Source organism: Pyxicephalus adspersus, chromosome 4 (assembly GCF_032062135.1).
Source record: "Pyxicephalus adspersus chromosome 4, UCB_Pads_2.0, whole genome shotgun sequence".
NCBI lineage: Eukaryota > Metazoa > Chordata > Amphibia > Anura > Pyxicephalidae > Pyxicephalus > Pyxicephalus adspersus.
Genome location: NC_092861.1, coordinates 148,266,336 through 148,287,416, shown reverse-complemented (window position 1 = coordinate 148,287,416; position 21,081 = coordinate 148,266,336). Strand labels below are relative to the sequence as shown.

The window sequence follows — 21,081 nt, the reverse complement described above, 5'->3', positions numbered from 1 at the left end:
AACTGCCTTGAAAAGTTCATATAGTAGAGCTGAGCTTTGAGTGAATTTATGGCTCTTCTCTCCCTCGTAGGTCCATGCATATATCATCAGCTCCCTAAAGAAGGAGATGCCAGCCGTATTTGGGAAGGACAACAAGAAGAAGGAGCTGATCGGCAGCCTGGGCGAGATCTACGCTCGCATCGAGAAGGAACATCAGATCTCACCGGGAGACTTTCCGAACCTGAAGAAGATGCAGGTACTGTAGATGATGAAAAGATAAACTTCCACAGCCGGGGTCGTGAATACTATGGCCCACCTTGTGTAGGTGCTAGAGCTGCACATAGGTACCATTATTTTGTTTCCAACCCTGTGCATTTTATGTCCATCCCCACCCCATCCACATGATTTTATTCCTTCAAAAGAAAGCAACACACTGCTCACTGATGATTTTACTGGATGGTGAGCACATGGGAACCTCCCTCATTCCTCCCCATCTCTACAAATAGTCCCCTTACTTACCAAAAAGTGTTGGACCTGGGAGGTTTTTGGTGTACTTGGTCCAGCACAAAGATTCTAAAAGAAAAACCTCTGCAATCAATATGCAGCTGGTCCTTTTCCATTGCCGCATCTATAATAAGCATGGACAGGTATAGAGGAACCTGATTTTTTGACTGAGGGGTTCGCTTTTGAAACAGTTACTTGCAGTGACCTGTTCAAATTTTTTTTCCTTTTCCATCATGTCCCAAAAGCTGTGCAAGAAATCCATTTCCATGTACCGCAAATTACTGGGTTTTACCACAATACTGATACATGGTGCTTGCATGTGCCCCACCAACGGCTTCTTCCAGATTTTGGGTAGCTACAATGATTTAGCACCTTGTAAATAGACTTCATCATATTATAATTCCAATGTAATATAATTTTCACAGTTGTATTTCCCACTCTGATAAGCATTAAATGCCAAGAAAACATAAAAAGGTTTTAGATCATTGTAGTTGGCTGGATTTGGTGTAACCTGCAGAACTTCAATGGATCCGACATGCATGCCCCCTCCAGGCTCCCATTTCCTAGATTTTGTGTGCTGCATTCCAGACACATAAAAAATTTCTAAACCCACCTCTAAAACGGATATGAAACCTGCATTATGGTAAAGCTGGAGTGGGCCTGTGGGTCTCCCAGAATTAGCTGCTACCTTGTCTAGAGGTGCATTGGGATTTGCCATGGTTCTGCCCAAAGAGAACTGAAGGCATTAAATGGAGGAGGAAGCCAGGGGTAGAACATAGGGAGGGCAAGAATAAATTGTGAATGTTTTTTTTCTTTTCATACAGGGATAAATATAAGTGAGCTGTTTACTGTGGTTATTTAGGAAACTTTCAAACTCTTCCAAGGCAACACTGTCATTTATTAGATTAATAAAAGCCTGGCAAGGAGCGGTGATAAGTTCCAGATCCCGCTGGTGTAAACTTGGCTCTTGTCCAAAGGGAAGAAGATCCAAGCAGAAAACAAGAGTTCTTTTCAGCAGAAGAAGGCACTGACAGCATGAAACAGGATATCTGGGATTAGTTCCTGATCGTATTATTATTTATATATGTGCAGACCGCATTTATGTATGTTGGTAATGTAAAGCACCGGGATCTGTCTGCCTGGATATTGGTCTGTTCTGTTTGATGCTGTAATGTAATGGATGGGGTGCCTAGGCTGCATTAAACTCCTAAGTGGTTTTGTCAGCCTTGTTAGTGCTGGACTGTGGATCACCCCCATAGTTATATTATGGAGATGAGTAGGTAGTATGGAACACCCCCATAGTTATAATAAGGAGATGAGTAGGTAGTATGGAACACCCCCATAGTTATATTTTGGAGATGAGTAGGTAGTATGGAACACCCCCATAGTTATGAGATGAGTAGGTAGTATGGAACACCCCCATAGTTATATTTTGGAGATGAGTAGGTGGTATGGTACACCCCTATAGTTATATTATGGAGATGGGTAGGTGGTACGGTATAGTACACCCCTATAGTTATATTATGGAGATGAGTAGGTAGTATGGAACACCCCCATAGTTATATTATGGAGATGAGTAGGTAGTATGGAACACCCCCATAGTTATATTTTGGAGATTAGTAGGTGGTATGGGACACCCCCATAGTTATAATATGGAGATAAGTAGGTGGTATAGTACACCCCTATAGTTATATTATGGAGATGAGTAGGTGGTATGGAACACCCCCATAAATAAATTTTGGAGATGAGTAGGTGGTATGGAACACCTCATAGTTATAATATGGAGATGAGTAGTTGGTATGGATCACCCCCATAGTTATTTTATGGAGATAGGTAGGTGTAATTGTTGGGTAATTTAGCAAGGGAAACCCTGACAACGCTGCACAAGATTTCAGTGCAGCAGAAGCTGTGTTGTCAGCTTACAAGATTTCTGATATTTTTCTGTATCTGCAGTAATTGAAGGAGGGAAATCATGATAATGTGTGCAAATTGTGCACATGGTATTAAATATATTTTGGGTTTTTCCTTGGCTAAATTCATTCTAAGTGCATAAAACCCAACAAACGTCTGTGATTGTGATACCATGCTTATCATTCTCATTTGTTTTTTTTTTTGTTTTTTTACAGGACCTTCTACAATCCCAAGATTTTACAAAGTTCCAACCCCTGAAGAGCAAGCTTCTGGAAACCGTGGACGAAATGCTAGCACAAGACATCGCCCACTTGATGGTCTTGGTTAGACATGAGGAAACCCAAAAACCAGTTCAGATTGTCAAAGGAGGAGCGTTAGAGGGCACCCAGAACGGCCCATTCGGTCACGGATATGGCGAAGGGGCAGGAGAAGGCATAGACGACGCAGATTGGGTGGTGTCCAGAGACAAGCCCATGTACGACGAAATCTTCTACACCCTTTCCCCTGTCAACGGCAAGATCACGGGGGCCAACGCCAAGAAGGAGATGGTGAAGTCCAAACTGCCCAACACGGTGCTGGGTAAGATCTGGAAATTGGCTGACATAGACAAAGATGGCTTGCTAGACGACGAAGAGTTTGCCTTAGCCAACCACCTCATCAAGGTCAAACTAGAAGGCCACGAGCTTCCCAACGACCTCCCCTGCCATCTCATCCCACCGTCCAAAAGAAAAATGGTGGAGTAAACCTTGGCCAGGTGGGGACGGAGGAGAAATCTATGACATGTAATGTGAAGTGAGACTACTGTGAGCATTTTGGTTGGTAATTATCTATATGGAGATGCTAAAAAAGGACACAGAGCTTTTATTAACAGAATAACCTAAAGCTAATGGAGTTTTTTTTCTTTCGGGCTGACAACTACTAAAACAAAAATTTACGAAGAAGGGAAAAAAAAAAGACCTCTAAAAAGACGTGCTGTACTTCCCGGTCTGTGTTTTGCTGTACTGTGCTTCCGGTTCCTTTTCTTTGCTATCCAAATACCTCATCGGCGTGTTATCGGTTGGCTGTTTAACGTTGTTCTGTGTATGTTGCCGTCTCATCATCCCTGATAGCAAAATCTGTGTATTTCATCTTTGTAGCTCGTTCATGTATGAGGAACGTCAAGTGATATTGGGATTTAGATTGGGTGTTGCTGTGTCCTCTCCTGAAGCTGCAACCCAACTTTTCAGTAACCACTCAAATCAGCCGGGTGTTACCGAAAAGTGCTAGTTGGTGCACCCAGCTAAAAGAGGCCATGGAGAACACTGTTTTTAGATAAATGGAGGTCTCAGAAGGTCCAATTCAGCTAAAACTTGATAGAATGGGGTAGGGGTGGAACCTTCTTATTGCCATTGGTGGGGAAATTTCATTTCACTGTTCATTTCACTTCCTGCCCATGTGTGATAACCTAAAAACTGAACTCCAAGCAAATGGTTAAATTTACAAATGATATGAGAGCTTTACCTGCCAAAAAATGTTTTCTTGTTTAACCAATCCTAAAGTTCCATGGCCCTAGCATTCCATACAGCCCTGTCTGTGAGGGACGAGGACCAGATTCTTCTGAGCTACAGTTAGGTAACATCTTCAGGTCTTGTCCCTCCCCCTGCCTGCAATTGGACAATGAAAAGGAAAGCAGCAGTCTAATGAGCTCACCTCTCTGCTGTCTCCTCCTATCACTATGCTTTTTGCACTGAACTAGCTGTTGTTGTGTCTTTAACATCTGCTTGGAGTTGAGCTTCAAAAGTTATTTGTGTGTCACTGGAACATTTCCCCTTATGGTGACACCCTGAAACAGAAATATGAAATCCCTCTAAAGGGGTCACAAAACAAAATCATAATGGAGGTTTTTATGCTTCCCCACGGTTCTAAAAAGATGTTTTATTGCTGTTTGTGACTCCTTTGAACACAAGAATGCATATGAAGGTGCAGTGAATGTGAGATTTATTACAGGTGAATCTGCCAGGTGTATGTGTTATAAGGATGAACTCCAGGATGAGGAAATATTCTTGCTTAAATCTTGATTTTTTTTTCAGATCTGTGCTGCAGTCCAGTATGATAAGACTGATCACTGCTGCTCTCTCTCCTGGTGCAGGGTGATTGGTCTGGTCTACGCCCCTCCTGTAGTTTTCTGCAGGCAGCATGTAGTGGGTGGGGCAGCTTGGCCCCTCCCACATCTCTTCTACCTGCATAGGTTATGGACAGCACAATGATAATCCTATTGCTAATTATACAAAGTGACATCTGGATTTACAAAGGCATCTCGTGCACACAAAGTGGATTTATATCATTTGAGGTTATTAAGGATTGTATCTGAATGAAAGTTTTTCAGAGTTCGTCTATGAATGACAGTGATTGATTCACTACTAGTAAATATTTGGAACAAGTCACACTCACTGCTTTATAAATATGACCCAACGTCTTCCTATTGGGGACACAAACAAGAAATATTTCCAACTTTTTCCAAAACTGAAACCCCTTGGTTCAATCTGCATATTTTAAAAAGCAGTATTTACCTCTATTTATGCCACATAAGATCAGCTCCAATGAAGTATAATAATTCTATTAAAAGTAAAAAATTGTCAGGAATGTCTGTAAGGATTAAAAAAGTTCAGGTCCCCTCTGTGACCACTCTCCTTTCTTATTTCTGAGATTTTATCACTTCCCTGATATTCTGCTGCAGTGTTGAACCCTGAATTTTTTCAGGTGAGAGGAAATTGTAGGCAGGTGGCAGTGCCTGTATTTTGACCCAACTCTTCACTAACCACCAAAAACAGCCAAATGGTTACTGAAAAATGCCTGGTGGTGCACCCAGCTAAAAGGGGCCGGGGAGATCACTGTTCTGCATGTCAACTGGACTACCAATCAGCACCAAGGGACACAATTGTCCAAGTTCCTGCAGAGAATATTAGGAGTTGCCCCTGAGGTTACCTGCCCCCTGCTGCAAGGGAGGGGGGCAACTAATCTCAACTAATCTTCCGTTCTATGCAGTTTTTAGAAACTTAGGGGTGCAAAGGGAGGTCGAGAGGCTGATAAGATGGCAATGAAAGTGTGTTATGGGGTTAATTCACCAATAACAAAATATTAAAGTGTATTCTGAAAGTTTTGGTTGTCATTTACCTGATTTGGCATAGACTTCATTAGAGCTTTGATAAGATAAAATTGTTCACCTTTCAAGAATTGGCTGCTCAGGAGAGGTTGCCCTATCTGTCCACCCAAATGTTTCTTTGGTGGAATCAGAAACCTTTCTCTGGACCTACCAAGCAGAATCACAATTTGTGGATTCACATTTAATATATGTACACTATATGGTTAGAGGAATGTGGTCACCTGAGTATCACATCCATAGGAGCTTCTTGAACAAACCATTCCAAAACCATGGCTAATATTATGGAGTTGGGCCTGTACCATCCTCCTCTCCTCTAGAAAGGCTTTCCATATGATTTTGGAGGGTGTCTTTGGGAATTTCTTCCCATTTGTGGGTCGGGTGCCGATGTTGAAGGAGAAGACCTGGCTCACAGTTGGCAATCTAATTCCAACTGAACATCTTAAAGTTCAGCAGAGTTGAGGTCATCACTCCATTCAGTTCCTACATGTCCTTATGGAGTTGAATACATTTGGATGGGTTTCCTCAAACTTATAGATCCTGATTTATGGACTTTTTTTTACAAACTGGAGCAGACAGAATATCATGAGAGAACCTAGGGGATCCAGTAACCCTGGAATGGATCTGATCCAAAAATCATTTACTATTATTTGGCAAATATTTTTAATCCTTGCCCAGATCCATTCTAAGTTTTCTGGATCACACAGGTTCATTCATGATGGTCTATCTTTTTCAGTCCTTAGAAAGCTTTAATAGGTTTGATGGGTATATGTAACCTGTTACCTGTCAAAGTAATGCAAATTAATAATCTGAAAATTACACACTTTTACTACTTTACATTACTTCCTTTCTTTACAGCTTGTGATTCCTATTTCACACACCTGTTCATAGAACAAGCATTGTGTGCCAATGACAACTCATTATACAGTGAGCAGAAAGGAGACACAGGAATCTCCAAAGCTGAACCATGTAATATCAATTACATCCCATGCAGAATGAATCGCAAAACTGGCTGAACCCACTGGTAAAGCATTTATTGTAAGTGTATCTGATCAGTGTATTTAGCTGGAGTTCCGCCATAATGGCACCCCAGCAATCCTGTTGCTTCTGATAACTTGCTATGCAGGGTACTCATGTGCTGGTATGTATCACTCCCTCACTGGGTGAATCATTCACACATTGCTTTCTGCAGTATTTTAATCGGCATGGGAGTGATGCGATCCTCATGATGGTGCAATCTCACATGTAACAGGACTGCCGGAGTGACGCAGAATAATCATTGCAATTGCTGGGAATCTCTAATCATTCAGGCCTATGCAGGATAAGAAATAACTGCAGAAAATGTGAGAAAGAAATCGTATTTTTATCTGCTATGACATGTAACTTATTTTATAAATATAAATCTTGAAGTCTTGCTTGTTGTGTTTTACTGTGATTCTATAATACATGCGGCTCCTCTATTCCCAGCCATTGGTGATTCCTGTGTTTTGTCACTGATAATTGGAACTGATTACGGTCAGTGTGATTCATCGTCCTGTCATACACTAAGAATGGGGAAGTCATAGTAGGAAGTGCAGCGGTGATCACATAAATAGGAATATATTAATAGGAAGAGCATTGGGAAGTAGATACAATGGCAGCAATGTGTGCCGTGCCGAAATACATGCAGCAAGAGCCATTCAGAGCTTCTGAGAGTCCCAGGTCTCAAGATTCTACTTCCTTCTGCTTAGATGCAGTAAAATATTGCATTGCAATGATATGTGCTGTATATGTGTGTTGCATTTTAGTTTCAATTACAGCTCAAAACACATAACCATTTCACGACAATACCTGCAAAACAGTAAACTGCATTTGAATAAAATGGTTTTTTTTTATATATTTCTATGCTGCCCAATGCAACATGCAGGGGTATTGGTGGGCAAATAAAATAAATCCATCATGAAGCTGAAAAGCCCAGACTGAGCAGAGGTTATCTTAAGGAAAGCAAGTTTCAGATAAGTGCACATTGCATGGCTATGTCTGCCAAGTGTCCTACAAAGAGAAGAGAAGCTTAGAGAACAAATGACAGGGTCATTTTAATTCTAGACATGTTCTATGCAATTATCTCTCATTATTCTTTTTTTTGTATATTATTCTACTATTTGAAGTATCAGCCATTTGTTCAATAATCTCCCGGTATTCTTTTCAATCCATATAGTGATCAGCTATAAGTATAACATGTATCGCCCATTTGTTTGACATTCATTCATTCCCATGGTTTTACCAGGATTCACTTGATCATCTTATTGATATAACTTATTGCACTGTGCATGGCTATCATATTGCTGATGTTTTTCTCAGCTGGGGATCTGAATGTCATTTAGTCATTTCCTGGTGGAGAATCACTTTCTGCCAATGAAACACATGGATCTGTAATTTTAGATAGATCCCTGTATGTTATCATGCTTTATACTCAGCTTTGTGCAGCTCCTCATAGGAACTTTATTCGAATATTTTGTATTTTTCCATCATTGGTTCGGTTTGGCCAAAACTGTTTGCCAGTTGTCCCCTTACACTGTCTCTACCCGTAGCAGAGGTACCCACAGATTTCCTGAGCCCCCCTCTCCCAATGTCACAATATTCCAGTGTTGCAAAAGTCAAGATTATTTGATCAGGGCCCGGTACAGAAGTCCCCTTTGTACCCTGATGATGGCGCCCTTTGGGCTTACCCTGTTGCATGAGACAGAAACTCCATTCCTGGCTAGATTGGCCCCATAGCATTTCTTCTTTCTCCATTAGCCGATCATGTAGGCAGGACCACCATTTAAAATTTCCCATACCCATACTAAAAAAACTTCTGCCACTCAAAAGTTCCAGCATTGAGTGATCAGGGCCCGGTACAGAAGTACCCCCTGTAACCCGCTGATGGCAGCCCTGGATGTAGGACTGGATGAGGGACATTACAGCAAAGTGGGGCAAGATGGAGCACGTAGAGCAGGTTGGTCTTCAGACTAAAGACAGGAAAATTCAGGTTCAGAGCAAAGAAATTCCACATGGTGATCACTATGGGTTTCTCCATGTTGCACTTTTTTTTCCATAGCCCAAAATTGGGCAAAATGTTCTCCATGCATTGGAAGGTCATTTTGATCCCAAAGTGTGTAACATGGAACAAGCAGAGGAGCCGGTCCAGCAGGTGATCCACAAAAGTTTGTAAAGTGTGAAATGTATGTTACAGAGAGCGGGGTTTATTATCAAGTTATTAAAGGGTTGTCACTGGTTTCAGATCCATTCTAGGAGTGAGTGTGTTATACTTCCAGGTCTTGTACTGTGCTTGCACGGCACATCCATCATGCAGTATGGGGCCCATCTCTATTTCCAGCAGTGAAGACTTATTTCACAGCAACTAAATGATGATGGAAATTATTAGCAAACTTATTCAATTGGGTAAACAATCATTGAACAGTTCTCCCATCCTCATTTCAATTTCATCCCAAAAGTGGCTCTGCTTGTGTTGATTTCTATGTAAGCACAAAACTAATGTCCGGCCTCCCCTCCAATAAATCAGTCTTCCATCCTTCTCTACAAGCTATGTACAGCACCCTGCTGAATCGTTCCCATCATCCATGATTTTCCTGCATTGCACACAGAAGCACAGAGTATATAGTGTGTAATGAAATTAGAAATGTTTTATTTTATCATATACTTAGCATATTATTGAGCTGGAAAAGGATGAACCAGGGAACGCAACTTATAAGCACTTTTGTTCTTGCATATGATCCGACTGATGTGTTAAATTACAGTTTGCGTTGTAATAAACCATGAAAAGATTTATTATTGAAAAGTGAAAAGGTAAACTGGAATGGTGCCAATGTTACAAAATCAGTGAACAAATTGTGCCAAAAGGCAAAGCTCTATTTTAGTTTTGGGTGGAATAGAAAGAGTTTTTTTAGAATAGAGGGAGATACAGAATGTTTCCTGTTGCATTTTTTAGGACAGGAAGTGAAGGTAAATTCCACCAAACAGGACATCCAGCAAATACATAAACTGAGATGAGTTTAACCTTTTCCACTGAAAATACATTATTAGTCGAATCACTGAAAATGTGCAGCTAGGTGTCTTCTATACTCATTATTGTACATAAGAACAGCTCTCAAATATTAAATAATTGTGGTCACCCCACACCCCAGGTAACAATCCTCTAACCCCCTGTGCACCCAGAATATATTTTGTATAATATGCATCCCATGTCATATCTCCAGTGGGTCCCACATTACATAAAGTGTCGGTGTCTACAAGGAGATAACAATGGATATTGTAGCAATGTATACAATGTATAATACCGATGGGAGAACAGAATCAAGGCTGATTGAAGCAGGTGATGAGGTGGCTGGGGTCACCACGGCTATTGGTGATTTAACCTGCATACCCTAATGGGGCGAACTTCTTTCTGCTGGTTTTCTGAATAAAATGTAACATTTAAAGATTGGTGAAATAAACTTATTTCCATTCTGTTAATTTGTGTCTTCTTTCTTGCCTTGCCGGCGAGCAATCCTATGCAGCTTCCAGTGGCTGGCACTTTGCCACTCCCCTGAAAATAAGACCTAGGGCATATTTTGGCATTTCAAAAAATATAAGACAGTGCCTTATTATAGGGGAAACAGGGTAGGAGTCGTCTGTATGTCAGATGTCTTTAACTGAGGACTACCTGTAAAGGTTTCATTGGGAAGCTGCATTCACACTCTCAATAATAGTCATTGGCAAAGTATTGTTGGTATTCTATGACAGTGGAAGAAGTGAGTGCTGTTCTGCTGAATGTAGGAGGACGATGAGCATTTGATATCTCGCTGTGTCGTCCCTATAAGAGATCAGTAGCAATCATTAGATGTCGGCCTTTAAGATTTCCTTGATCTCCTCTCCCCCTTTGCATTGGAAAACCAATGCAGATGATGGCCTATGAAGGACACCTAGTGCCCCATTGATGACCCAAATAGGGATCAGCTGGCCAAGCAACCCTTCCAATCCTGCAGCTGTTATTGACCCGGAATAGCATTTTACACCTTGTTCTTTATTTATACCCAACTAGAACTCATTCTAAATATTTAAGTGAAATAATAAAGTAGCACTAAGTAAAGAAGAAGAGCTTTCTATAGCTCAGAAAGAATGTTGGGTTTAAAAATAAGCCACATTTTCTTTTTTTAGTTTTCTTCGAAAGAGGAAAACCAGAATATTTCACAATATTGTACAATGAAATTCTTATCGCGGGGAGGGAGGCTTGTAAGATAGCAGAGACTGAGGCTGCGCTTGTTTTTTCCCGTGCTGCGTTCCCCTCCCAGGCCCGAGCCCAGGACCTGACGCCCGCCAAATGCCATAAATTATTCCCAAGCAGCGAGTGACAGCAGCAGGAACATTAACTAACACTTCCACTTAGCAGGAGGACTTCCTGAGGGCTTGATAAGAACTTCCTGTTATTTGTGTAAATGTACTTCTGGGAGCTGGGACCACTGGGTGACACACCTGGGACAAATTATCGAATGTGACTCCGCAATGTCAGGAATGACAAAGTGTCAGCCAAGGGGATCGGGACGATGGTCACTGTGTGAAAGCAATGACTTGAAGATTGGAGGAGAATGTAAAACATAAATGATTTTAGAGAATGGAAACTGGAAAGCCAAGACGCCCACATTGTCCAGGACCCCAACCAACAAAATAATAGGGGTGCCAGGAGCTGAATGATGTGCGTTTGGGGCTCTACCTTCACAATTGCTAATTTGGCAAAACTTGCCCGATGTTTGGTTTGCTACAGATCCGTGTATCATAACCAAATGCCCCACTGTTACTTTGCTTCTCTATAGAATACAATTTGCACCTTTTTTCTGGTGGAGAAGCATTGCTCTATAGTATTCTCCTTCACTCCTTACTTTATTCCCCTTTCCATTCACACACGCAGATATTTAGAATATGCAGATATGTAGCTAATAAGCACAAGCATGGAGTTACCCTGTAAAATCTTACAATCACCTGTGAAAGTCTTAAATACATCACAAAAATGCTGATTAGTTTTGCTGGAGTTCTGGAAGTATGTTGCATGTTGCTTTCATCCGGGGGACACATTTTGTGCAACAATCCAGCTTTAATACCGTGGGCCCGTAGGGTCTTCTTCACATCATCATTGCCCAATGCAGCCCCAATGCAAAGCTGATTGATCCTCTGGCTTTAGTTCACACAACATGCTGCATTGGTGTGCATTCAAAAATGATTGCAATCTGATGCAATATAGCACTGTGATTGGAATTATGTGGACCTTCCATGCCAATCAAAAGTCTATTTTATTGCCAACTCCCACCACCTTTTAATATAAAGATTAAATAATGTAAACCATTCCTCACCCCATCCCAGCCTAAGGGCAGGGTGACATCATGGTTACCTTTTGGGCACCCGAAATCCACCAGGACAAAAAAAACAACAAGAATGCAATGCAGTTCTTTCACAATACGTGCATGTAACGCATACTGTCACTCATCAAATGCAGCACTTATAGGGTCCAGGACAAAACAAGCTCGCCTCTGTAACTACCATGGAAAAATTCATATTCAAAGATCAAAAAATAGCCTATGAAGCTTTGATTTATTTTTATCAGCTTACAGTAGTTGAAGGCTGCATGTTTCTGCTATTAGAGAAACAAAGGACATTAGCTAAGATTCTATTTGAACTTTGAGGATGAACTTCTCCACAATGCCTATAGCTATGGAGGTCAGAGCTTGTTCCAATGATATTTTATTGCTTTTCTCCTGGCAGCTCCCTTTGTTGGCACTGTCCTAGTCAGGATCGGTGCTATACGATCGTTCGCCGATATCGTGCAGGATCGTTCGTCGTTATCGTTGGTAAACGAAGTGTGTACGTAGCTTTACATTCTAAGGTATTAGGCTGTCATATCCCCCCACACTCATTTTTCTATTTCATCTGGAAGGGGTCAAAGCCAGGAACTTCTCAGCACCCCACTCGTACTAATTAAATAATTTTTACATGCTTATAATCGTGGTAAACAAACACATAATGTGGCTCCAAAACTGTAAATTGTGATATATACATATATATATATATATATATATATATATATATATATATATACCACAATTCCAAATATTTAAATATTGCTGTATAGCACAAATAATATAATAGGATAATTTCCATCCTGGGCACTTCCCATTAATAATTATTTTATTATTATTATTATATTTTCTGTTGTTTGTTTATTTTTAAGTGCAACACCATTGTCGCCATTTACCTTTCCCATCAGTTTGTTGTGTGGCCATGAGCTGCGCCGTTCGACACCACAAGTATGAAAGTATTATACTGCTTGTGTTAAAAATATTTAACAATATAATAATAAATACAAAGCTACAATAATTTGCTTATAATATATCTGCTCGGAGATTTAAGGAATGGATAACCCAAAATTCAATGGGAGCATTAAACACCATTCCCATCATATTCTCAGCTTCTCTGCTATCCCCTTCCCATCCATATCTGAGTCTATAACACAAATAAATGATTCCACATCTCAGCATACAGAAGCCCTAGCCTCGGATATTATCTTACAGCCCCCAAGAGATTTTGGGTAATGCACTGCGTGCTGAGTCAGAGGTAAAGGAAATAAAGAGCTTGAAGCATCAGAACTGAGAACGGCGATAATGAGAAGAATACTGCGCTGCTGCAATTACATAAATGTGAAAGTTTCATCATAATCATTAAATGTAAAACTGAACTCCATCAAACTCATCCAATGAAATGATAGAATTCAATGCAACAGCAGATAGATCATACTGAATTGTACCAATGATCTTTTGGCTATCTGTAAGGGTGACATTCTTCCCAATGGGCAGCAATGTAAGAGGAATTCTTCCCACTGACCACCACACTAATATAATGTGATATAGGAATTATAGAAGGGGTTCCCTGAAGACCTGAAAGTTATTTCAAGGGTCCCCTTTTTAAAAGGTCCAGAAATATTGACCTGGCGACACACCTGCATCCCGCACACCAGATCAGCGCCATTTGCAGGCTCACCTTGTGATTGCTACAAAGTTACAATGTTGCATTCTGAACAATGGAAAAGAGGAGACTGAGGAAATGCTTTTTCTTGCTTGCAACAAGACTGGAGAAGATTGACTATCATGGGAGAACCTGGGTGATCCAGCACACATGGAATAGATCTGGTCCAGGCCTAAAATCATTTGGCAAATAATAAAAAATTATTTAAAAAAATCCATTCTGTGCTGGATCACCCAAGTTCCCACATGATAGTCTATCTTCTCCCGTTTTGGAGCACTTTAATCAAACAGACCCAATGTGTTAAAAAAAACTTTTGAAAGCCTAAAGCAAATTTAAAATCACAATCCACACAGGCTGACCAATCACAGGCTGAGGATGGGTCCAGGACAACTTAAACTCAAAGGAAATTGGTTAAATTATACCAGCAAGCAGACATAGGACATCTAGAGGCAGAAAATAGTACTGCAAGGGAAATCTCTTGATTGAAATAAGTATTGCAGCATGTTTATCATTTAATAATCTATTTGTATTATTACGAATAGATCATTAAATGATAAACATGCTGGAGCTCTGTATAAAAATGTTTTTTCTAATCTCCAATCCCTGTCAAGAATGCAGTGTTAAGCTGCATACACACGTCAAATTTTTCTCACCCGATAATCGGCATCGGCCAGATATCGGGCGAGAATCTGGCGTGTGTACAGCCCAGGTCGTTCATCGTCCGTGGATCCGTCCTGGCGGATCCACGGACGATGAACGATGATCGATCCTAATGCAAGGGAAGGGGGAGAGCGCGCAGCAGGGTGCCGCTCCGTCGCTCTCCCCCTCCCCTCTCCATAGAACAGAACGGTGCTGTATGTACAGAACTCGTTCATGCATCGTGTAGTCCTTTGTCGTTGGAAAGGATCGTGAAAGATAAAATAGCATGCAATGGGGGGTTCAGGTATTGGGATCTCTGGGAGAGGTAAGGAATTGGTAGAACATTACTCGCATGCTAGCTAGCACATTACTAGCACGTGGCACTTAACATTTCTCCTCTGCTTGGCATGATACAGCAAGTATAGGACGGCCCCTTTTGTACAACTTTTTACTACCGCCGTTCAAAGAGCAATCCGGGTATATATATTTTCTTCTGATTTAGATGGGATATCATCCAAACATTCCTTCGGTTCCCAGAAATTTATATCAGGTTAGACAAGCATGATCATGCATAGAATACTTACAAGAAATTATAATGGGTGATGGGGTTAGAAAGAAACATTGAAGTGGATCTAAACCAGAAAAAGTATATAATGTACTGTAGATCAGATGCGGTGGCTGCATTTGCTTTTCTTTTACTTATTTTTACCTTGTGATCCAGATGATATTTTTTCTTTTTCTAAAACCTGCAGTTATGGCAATTGAATAACATTATTTCTGATATGCAAATGTTGACGTTTTGAAAAAATGTCAACAACTAAGCCCGCCCCTCCAATTGTAACCCCTCCCCCTCCCTGCTAATGTGCTGTATGCAGAGAGCAGTAACATGTGACGTTTGCCAAATCCCAGCCAGTTGTTTGCTTTACCAAATGCTGCTTGCCGGGGGTCGGTACCACCAAAGGAAACATCCATTTGGAACACTGCCCGGCTAATAACTACGTATATGATGGGTAGCATTGCCATTGGTTGGTGGTGAAGGTTCTTGGTGGTTAAATTTTCTATAGGGGCAAGCTTTTTTTGGTAAGCTTAGCTTAGAAAGTTAAACCCAATACAAACCGTTTTTTTTTCACTTTCCCTTTACCCACTGTGACTCCATGCATGTCACCAAATGTAACAAAACTCTCACAAATTTTTGTACAAATTTTACAAAATTTTACATAAATTTTGCAATTTGTTTTTACTCATCCTTAATATAGTTCATCAATGGAGATGTAAATGTTCCCCTATAATCAGCACACATGGTTTTGTCCATTGTAAGAATGTATTTGTTAAAAGTCATTTGCTATTTGTTAGCAAATGTTTTCAATCCTGGACTAGATCTAATCCAGGTTTGCTGGATCACCCAGCTTCACTGATGAAAGTGTATCCTCTCCAGCCTTGGAAAGCTTTAATAAATCAAGTATATTGGGTCTGATTTATTAAAGCTCACCAAGACTAAAGATAATTGACCATAATGGAAGAATCTGGCTCATCCAGCAAACCTGGAAGGGATTGCAAACATTTGCCAACTAATACCAAAAGATTTTTAAGAAATCCATTTCAGGTTTGCTGGATCACCCAGTTTCATCCATGATAGTCTATCTTCTCGGGTGCATTTCACCTTCTACGACCTGTAATGATCTATAAAGCTGCATCAATCTGCCTCAAGCTGCTTTAGCATTCCCATTGATTTGTATGGGGTAAGAAACAAAAACAATTTTCAAATTACAAAAATGCAGGGGCAAGGGCAAGCTTTTTTTGGTAAGCTTAGCTTAGAAAGTTAAACCCAATACAAACCATTTTTATTTCACTTTCCCTTTACCCAATTTGAGTCCATGCATGTCACCAAATGTAACAAAACTCTCACAAATTTTTGTACAAATTTTACAAAATTTTACATAAATTTTACAATTTGTTTTCATTCATCCTTAATATAGTTCATCAATAGAGATGTAAACCTTCCCCTTGTATCAGCACACATGGTTTTGTCCATTGTATGAATGTATTTGTGTTTCTGATATGTTTATCTATGTGTAGTTCACATCCTGCGTGTATTTTCTTGCACTGATAAGCATCAGACTCCCAAATGCGTCGGCCGTGCCAACATATTTTTCTAATTCAGGGTCCCTTTCACCTTATTGCAGGCTGCATTCTCCTATCAATCTGTCACTGCAGAAAACACAAAGTTATTTTAAGTCTTTTCCTTCCCGCAGCTGCTCCAGCCCTTCCCTTGCTGCAGCGCGGCCCACGGAGCAAAAGCCCTGGATGAGGCAGCGAGTTCAAGGTAAGTTCATTCCCCCAACACATTGTAGAATTCACGTTTTCCGCAACCGGGTAAGTGAACGAGCCGGAGCCAACATTGGAGCTTGGATTCTGCAAAGTCACATTATTGCACCCCCTGCTACACTTTATAGGAGTTTTATTATCCTATTGGAATATTTGGATGGGCAGCTCATTCATTAAAAAGTAATCAAAAGTTCCAAAATTCATTGATATGCATTCTATGGCATTTTACGCTTTTACTCCATTTTTGCCCATTAATCATCACGCAGGTAAGTAGGGAAAGAGTGGCGTCTATGTAGCCTTACCTTGATATGATCAATAATTATAAATGCCTACCCCAGAAAATTGGCCAATACAACAAGAAAGAAGAAAGGAAACGAAGGGGTTTTGTACAGCATTCATAAGAAATGTATCATATAGTGAGTCGTATTACCAGCATACAACACACGTTTGATATCATACAAAAAATTAAAAGGTTCGTTCCCCTTTCACAGTTGAAGGCTTTTTTTTTTTGGCCCTGTATACTATACAGAAAGCGTCCCTGGCTATTAGAGAAGTGTCATATAAATGATGAAGTCCCGTGACCCGACGCGTTTCGCCTGTATAGTCTTCCTCAGGGGACTTGTGGACTGTATAGTGCAAAATTAGGAGCACATTCAAAAGGTTCATGCAGGGATTAGGTTCGATGAGTGGATGCTATAGTAATCTCAGGATCAATGCTTCCCTGGAACTTCTTCTTTCTTGTTGTATTCATTAATATTCACCCTGCAAATTGCAGCATTGGGGTCCCAGGTTGGAATCTCAGCCAGAATTCTGGTGTTTGCACGTTCTCCATCCATTTGCTTGGGTTTCCCCTGGGTGGTCCAGGCTCTGAAAACAGTAGGTGAATTTATTTGTTCTCCAAAATTATCCCTAGGCTACATTAGGGGCATTAGATTGTGAGCCCCACTGACAGTGTGTGATCTTGAACTGCGCAGCGTAATATGTTGGTGCTATATAAATCCAAGATAATAATAATAATCCCAAAAAAGTTTGTGGTCATATTGTTCATATACTAAGAGCAAACAACTGTGAAGGGAGAACAGAAAGTTAAGCTGATCAGTCTGCTGCTTCTCTTTTTTGTCCAATCACAAGCTAGGGGAGGAGCAAGACCAGTAAGTGTTACTTAACTGCAGCTGAAGAAAATCAGGTCACCTGCTCATGCTCGGCCTATGTGTAAATTTCAGGACTGAATGGAGAGAGATACAAAATCATTTGGCTGGTGAAATAGAATTCTTTGGAGTTCAGTTTTAATGTAACAAATGTAATTATTTCTTATCTGGTCTGCAGTCACAATGAATCCACCCAGTGTTATCCTATCTTGTCCCTGTTTATCTGACATCCTGTCCCCCGCTGTGACTTCTATACATGCGGCCTATCCTGCGGGTTTGGTGTTCCTGTGTCAGGAGCAATGACCTGAAAAAGCTCGGCACTGTACACTGCATGCCCTCTGCACTCCGTTCTGTCACCTGGTGATCCGGTGACGTCTTCTGCCATTATTTATATATACCGGGGAGGAATATGTCCTTGGCTGCCTGCCTGACCCAGCGAGGATATGAGAAGAGCTGCTGGAGTAAATAAATATTAAAGAAGAAAATCGGGGGCGATGCTGAAAGACCCCAAAATAGAACATTTGCAGTAAGAGTTTTAGGAGAATATTCTGCCAACACTAAATAAAAAAAATAATAAAATAAAAACACAAAGACTGGTACATAACAAAGCTTTAAAAGAAAAAAAATCTGTAATACATTACAAGCGACACAGGGCAGTGAGGTTTGCAATTTTTATTATTAATATTATTATTAATAATAAACAATATAGCGCCAACATATTACGCATAATCTAATAAGAAAAATGATTATCCAATATTTATATAGCGCCACCATGTTATGCACCGCTGTACAAAGCATAAAGTCATGTCACTAGCTGTCCTTCAAAGGAGCTCGCAATCTAATGTCCCTACCATAGTAATATGTCATTATTATAGTCTAAGGCCAATTTTGGGGGGAACACCCCTGTTGGTGTTTCTCATCAATGGAGCAGCATTTGGAAGGGTTTAGGCAGATTATTATTATTATTATTATTATTATTATTATTAAACAGGATTTACATAGCCCCAACATATTACGCTGTACATTAAATAGGGGTTACAAATGATAGATACAGACAGTGACACAGGAGGAGGAAAGGACCCTGCCCCGAAGAGCTTCCAATCTAGGAGGTGGGGGAAGTATCACACAATAGGAGGGGATATGGAGTGGTGGGAAGTAGCAAGGATTTCAAAAGCCAGAAGAAGACGGGTAGGCAAGGCAATGCAATACAGAGACCACTTCCCATGAACCAAAGCATGTTGCTTCTCACCCATAGCCACCCCTTCGATATAAATGGCAGCAACAAGGAGCAGCTCGGTTTCATTAAGAACCAGTGTGCAAGGTGCCAATCTCTGGTTGCCTATTCCTGCAACTTTAATCAATGCAACACAATGGGCCTGACTTATTAAAGCTCTCCAAGACTGGAGAAGATAGACTGTCGTGGGGGAAGCTGGGTGATCCAGCAAACCTAGAATAGATCTTGTCCAGGATTGAAAATATTTGCATTCATTCCAGTTTTGCTGGATCCTCTAGGTTCTCCCATGATCATCTCCAGTCTTGGAGAGCTTTAATAAGTCAGGCCCATTGTGCTGCATTGATTGAGATGAGGTCACTGCAATATTCGGAGAAGGTCAATGCTACCTGTGCTAAGGTATGGTCATGATTTACACATACCACATAAATCAGCATTACCATATATTGGAGATTCCCAGGTTCTTCTCTGGATGTTGCAGGAATATGACAATATTAGCTAATTTTGTAACAGTTTAATCCTTTTTAATGCAACTTTGGGTGGATTAAGGCATCCTACTAACACTATGGCCCTGATTTATTAAAGCTCTCCAAGGCTGGAGAGGATACACTTTCATCAGTGAAGCTGGGTGATCAAGAAAATCTGGAATGGATTGCTTAAAAAGTCATTTGCTATTTGTTAGCAAATTATTTCAATCCTGGACCAGATCAGTTCCAGGTTTGCTGTATCATCCAGCTTCACTGATGAAAGTGCATCCTCTCCAGCCTTGGAGACCTTCATTAAATCAGGGCCATTGTGTTATTGGAACCACTAACTTGTAAAAAAAATCAGTCTTTTGATTTCAATTATTTTTTTGCAATTTAAAGAGATTGCAATTGCCTGACCATCATAACAGAAATCCAGCCCTGGTGAGCTACCCCTGATGCGCACACTTTGAATTCATAAGCTGATCTATGACTTGTTTCAGCCAGTGCCGGAGTTTCCTCTTCCATTTCAGTGTGCAGGGAGTGGTGCACATCTATTATAAAGAACTGTTATAGATCATTACATATAATTACATATTACATATATTACATATAATAATATGTAATACAAGTATATTTGAAGTATCTGAATCAATAGGAAAAACTGAATACAGGTAGTTAAATACGAGATAGGGACTGTAGGTTTGTTCTTAAGTTGAATTTGTATGTAAGTCGGAACAGGTACTATGTTTAATAAATACAATTAGGACAGATGTTTTTCTCAAAATATTATTAGGCAGTGTGGTGTCAGTTACTGTAAAAAATCCTCACTGTGAGTTAATCACAAACAAAGCCAAAAAAAACCTTTATGGGGCCTAGACATTCATTAACTTCTGGAGCAAGCTGTGCTTTAAATGATTTTAGAGAATGGAAACTGGAAAGCCAAGACGCCCACATTGTCCAGGACCCCAACCAACAAAATAATAGGGGTGCCAGGAGCTGAATGCTGTGCGTTTGGGGCTCTACCTTCACAATTGCTAATTTGGCAAAACTTGCCCGATGTTTGGTTTGCTACTGATCCGTGTATCATAACCAAATGCCCCACTGTTACTTTGCTTCTCTATAGAATACAATTTGCACCTTTTTTCCCTTCTTGCAGCTTCTTCTTTCGTCTTTATGCATTCACTCTAGGATCTGTGAACTATATTACTGAGTACTGCTGATTTCAAATAACCTACAACAACCTAAGAATAATTGCAATTAGCATTTACCAATGCTGAGACGTGCAGTTGTGCTTCAGTATGGCCACTTGTGTAGCCCCCAGCACCACATTTAATAATTGGCAGGTAGGTATTTATCAATAGGGTAAGCTATGGCTGGGTGAGGGCTTGCAGCTAGGACTAGCCAGGGTTAAGGCATGCAGGACTGCACTGCAGTTCACTGAATTGCAGCAGAATCCTCAGTGTGGCTGAATGCATTAAGCTCAAATGAGATTTTAGCAGTTGGGTTTGGAATACTTTTGCACATTTCATTAAAAGAAGCGTTTTTATTTACGTCTGTCTACTCTGCTCTTTGGCTTCTCTTCAGACCCTGGACTCTTCCATTTCCCCCAAAGCTTGAAGGAGAATGTTCTCTGTGCATACTGTTTTACAGGAGACCATGGATAGTATACTGGGCGGGTTAATTTCTTAAAACCTTTTTTTTTGTATG

At 40.5% G+C, this 21,081-nt stretch overlaps 1 protein-coding gene across 1 annotated transcript in view; it reads left to right on the top strand.

The window, feature by feature from the left end:
• The window catches only part of EHD3 (EH domain containing 3), a 36,468-nt gene extending 26,441 nt beyond the window's left edge, over nucleotides 1–10,027 (top strand). The window contains exons 4-5 of the mRNA XM_072409960.1: nucleotides 71–235; nucleotides 2,610–10,027. Coding sequence (XP_072266061.1) covers nucleotides 71–235; nucleotides 2,610–3,137 — 693 coding nt within the window. The 3' untranslated portion in view covers nucleotides 3,138–10,027. The remainder of the gene's footprint in view (nucleotides 1–70; nucleotides 236–2,609) is intronic.
• Nucleotides 10,028–21,081: the final 11,054 nt, after the last annotated feature.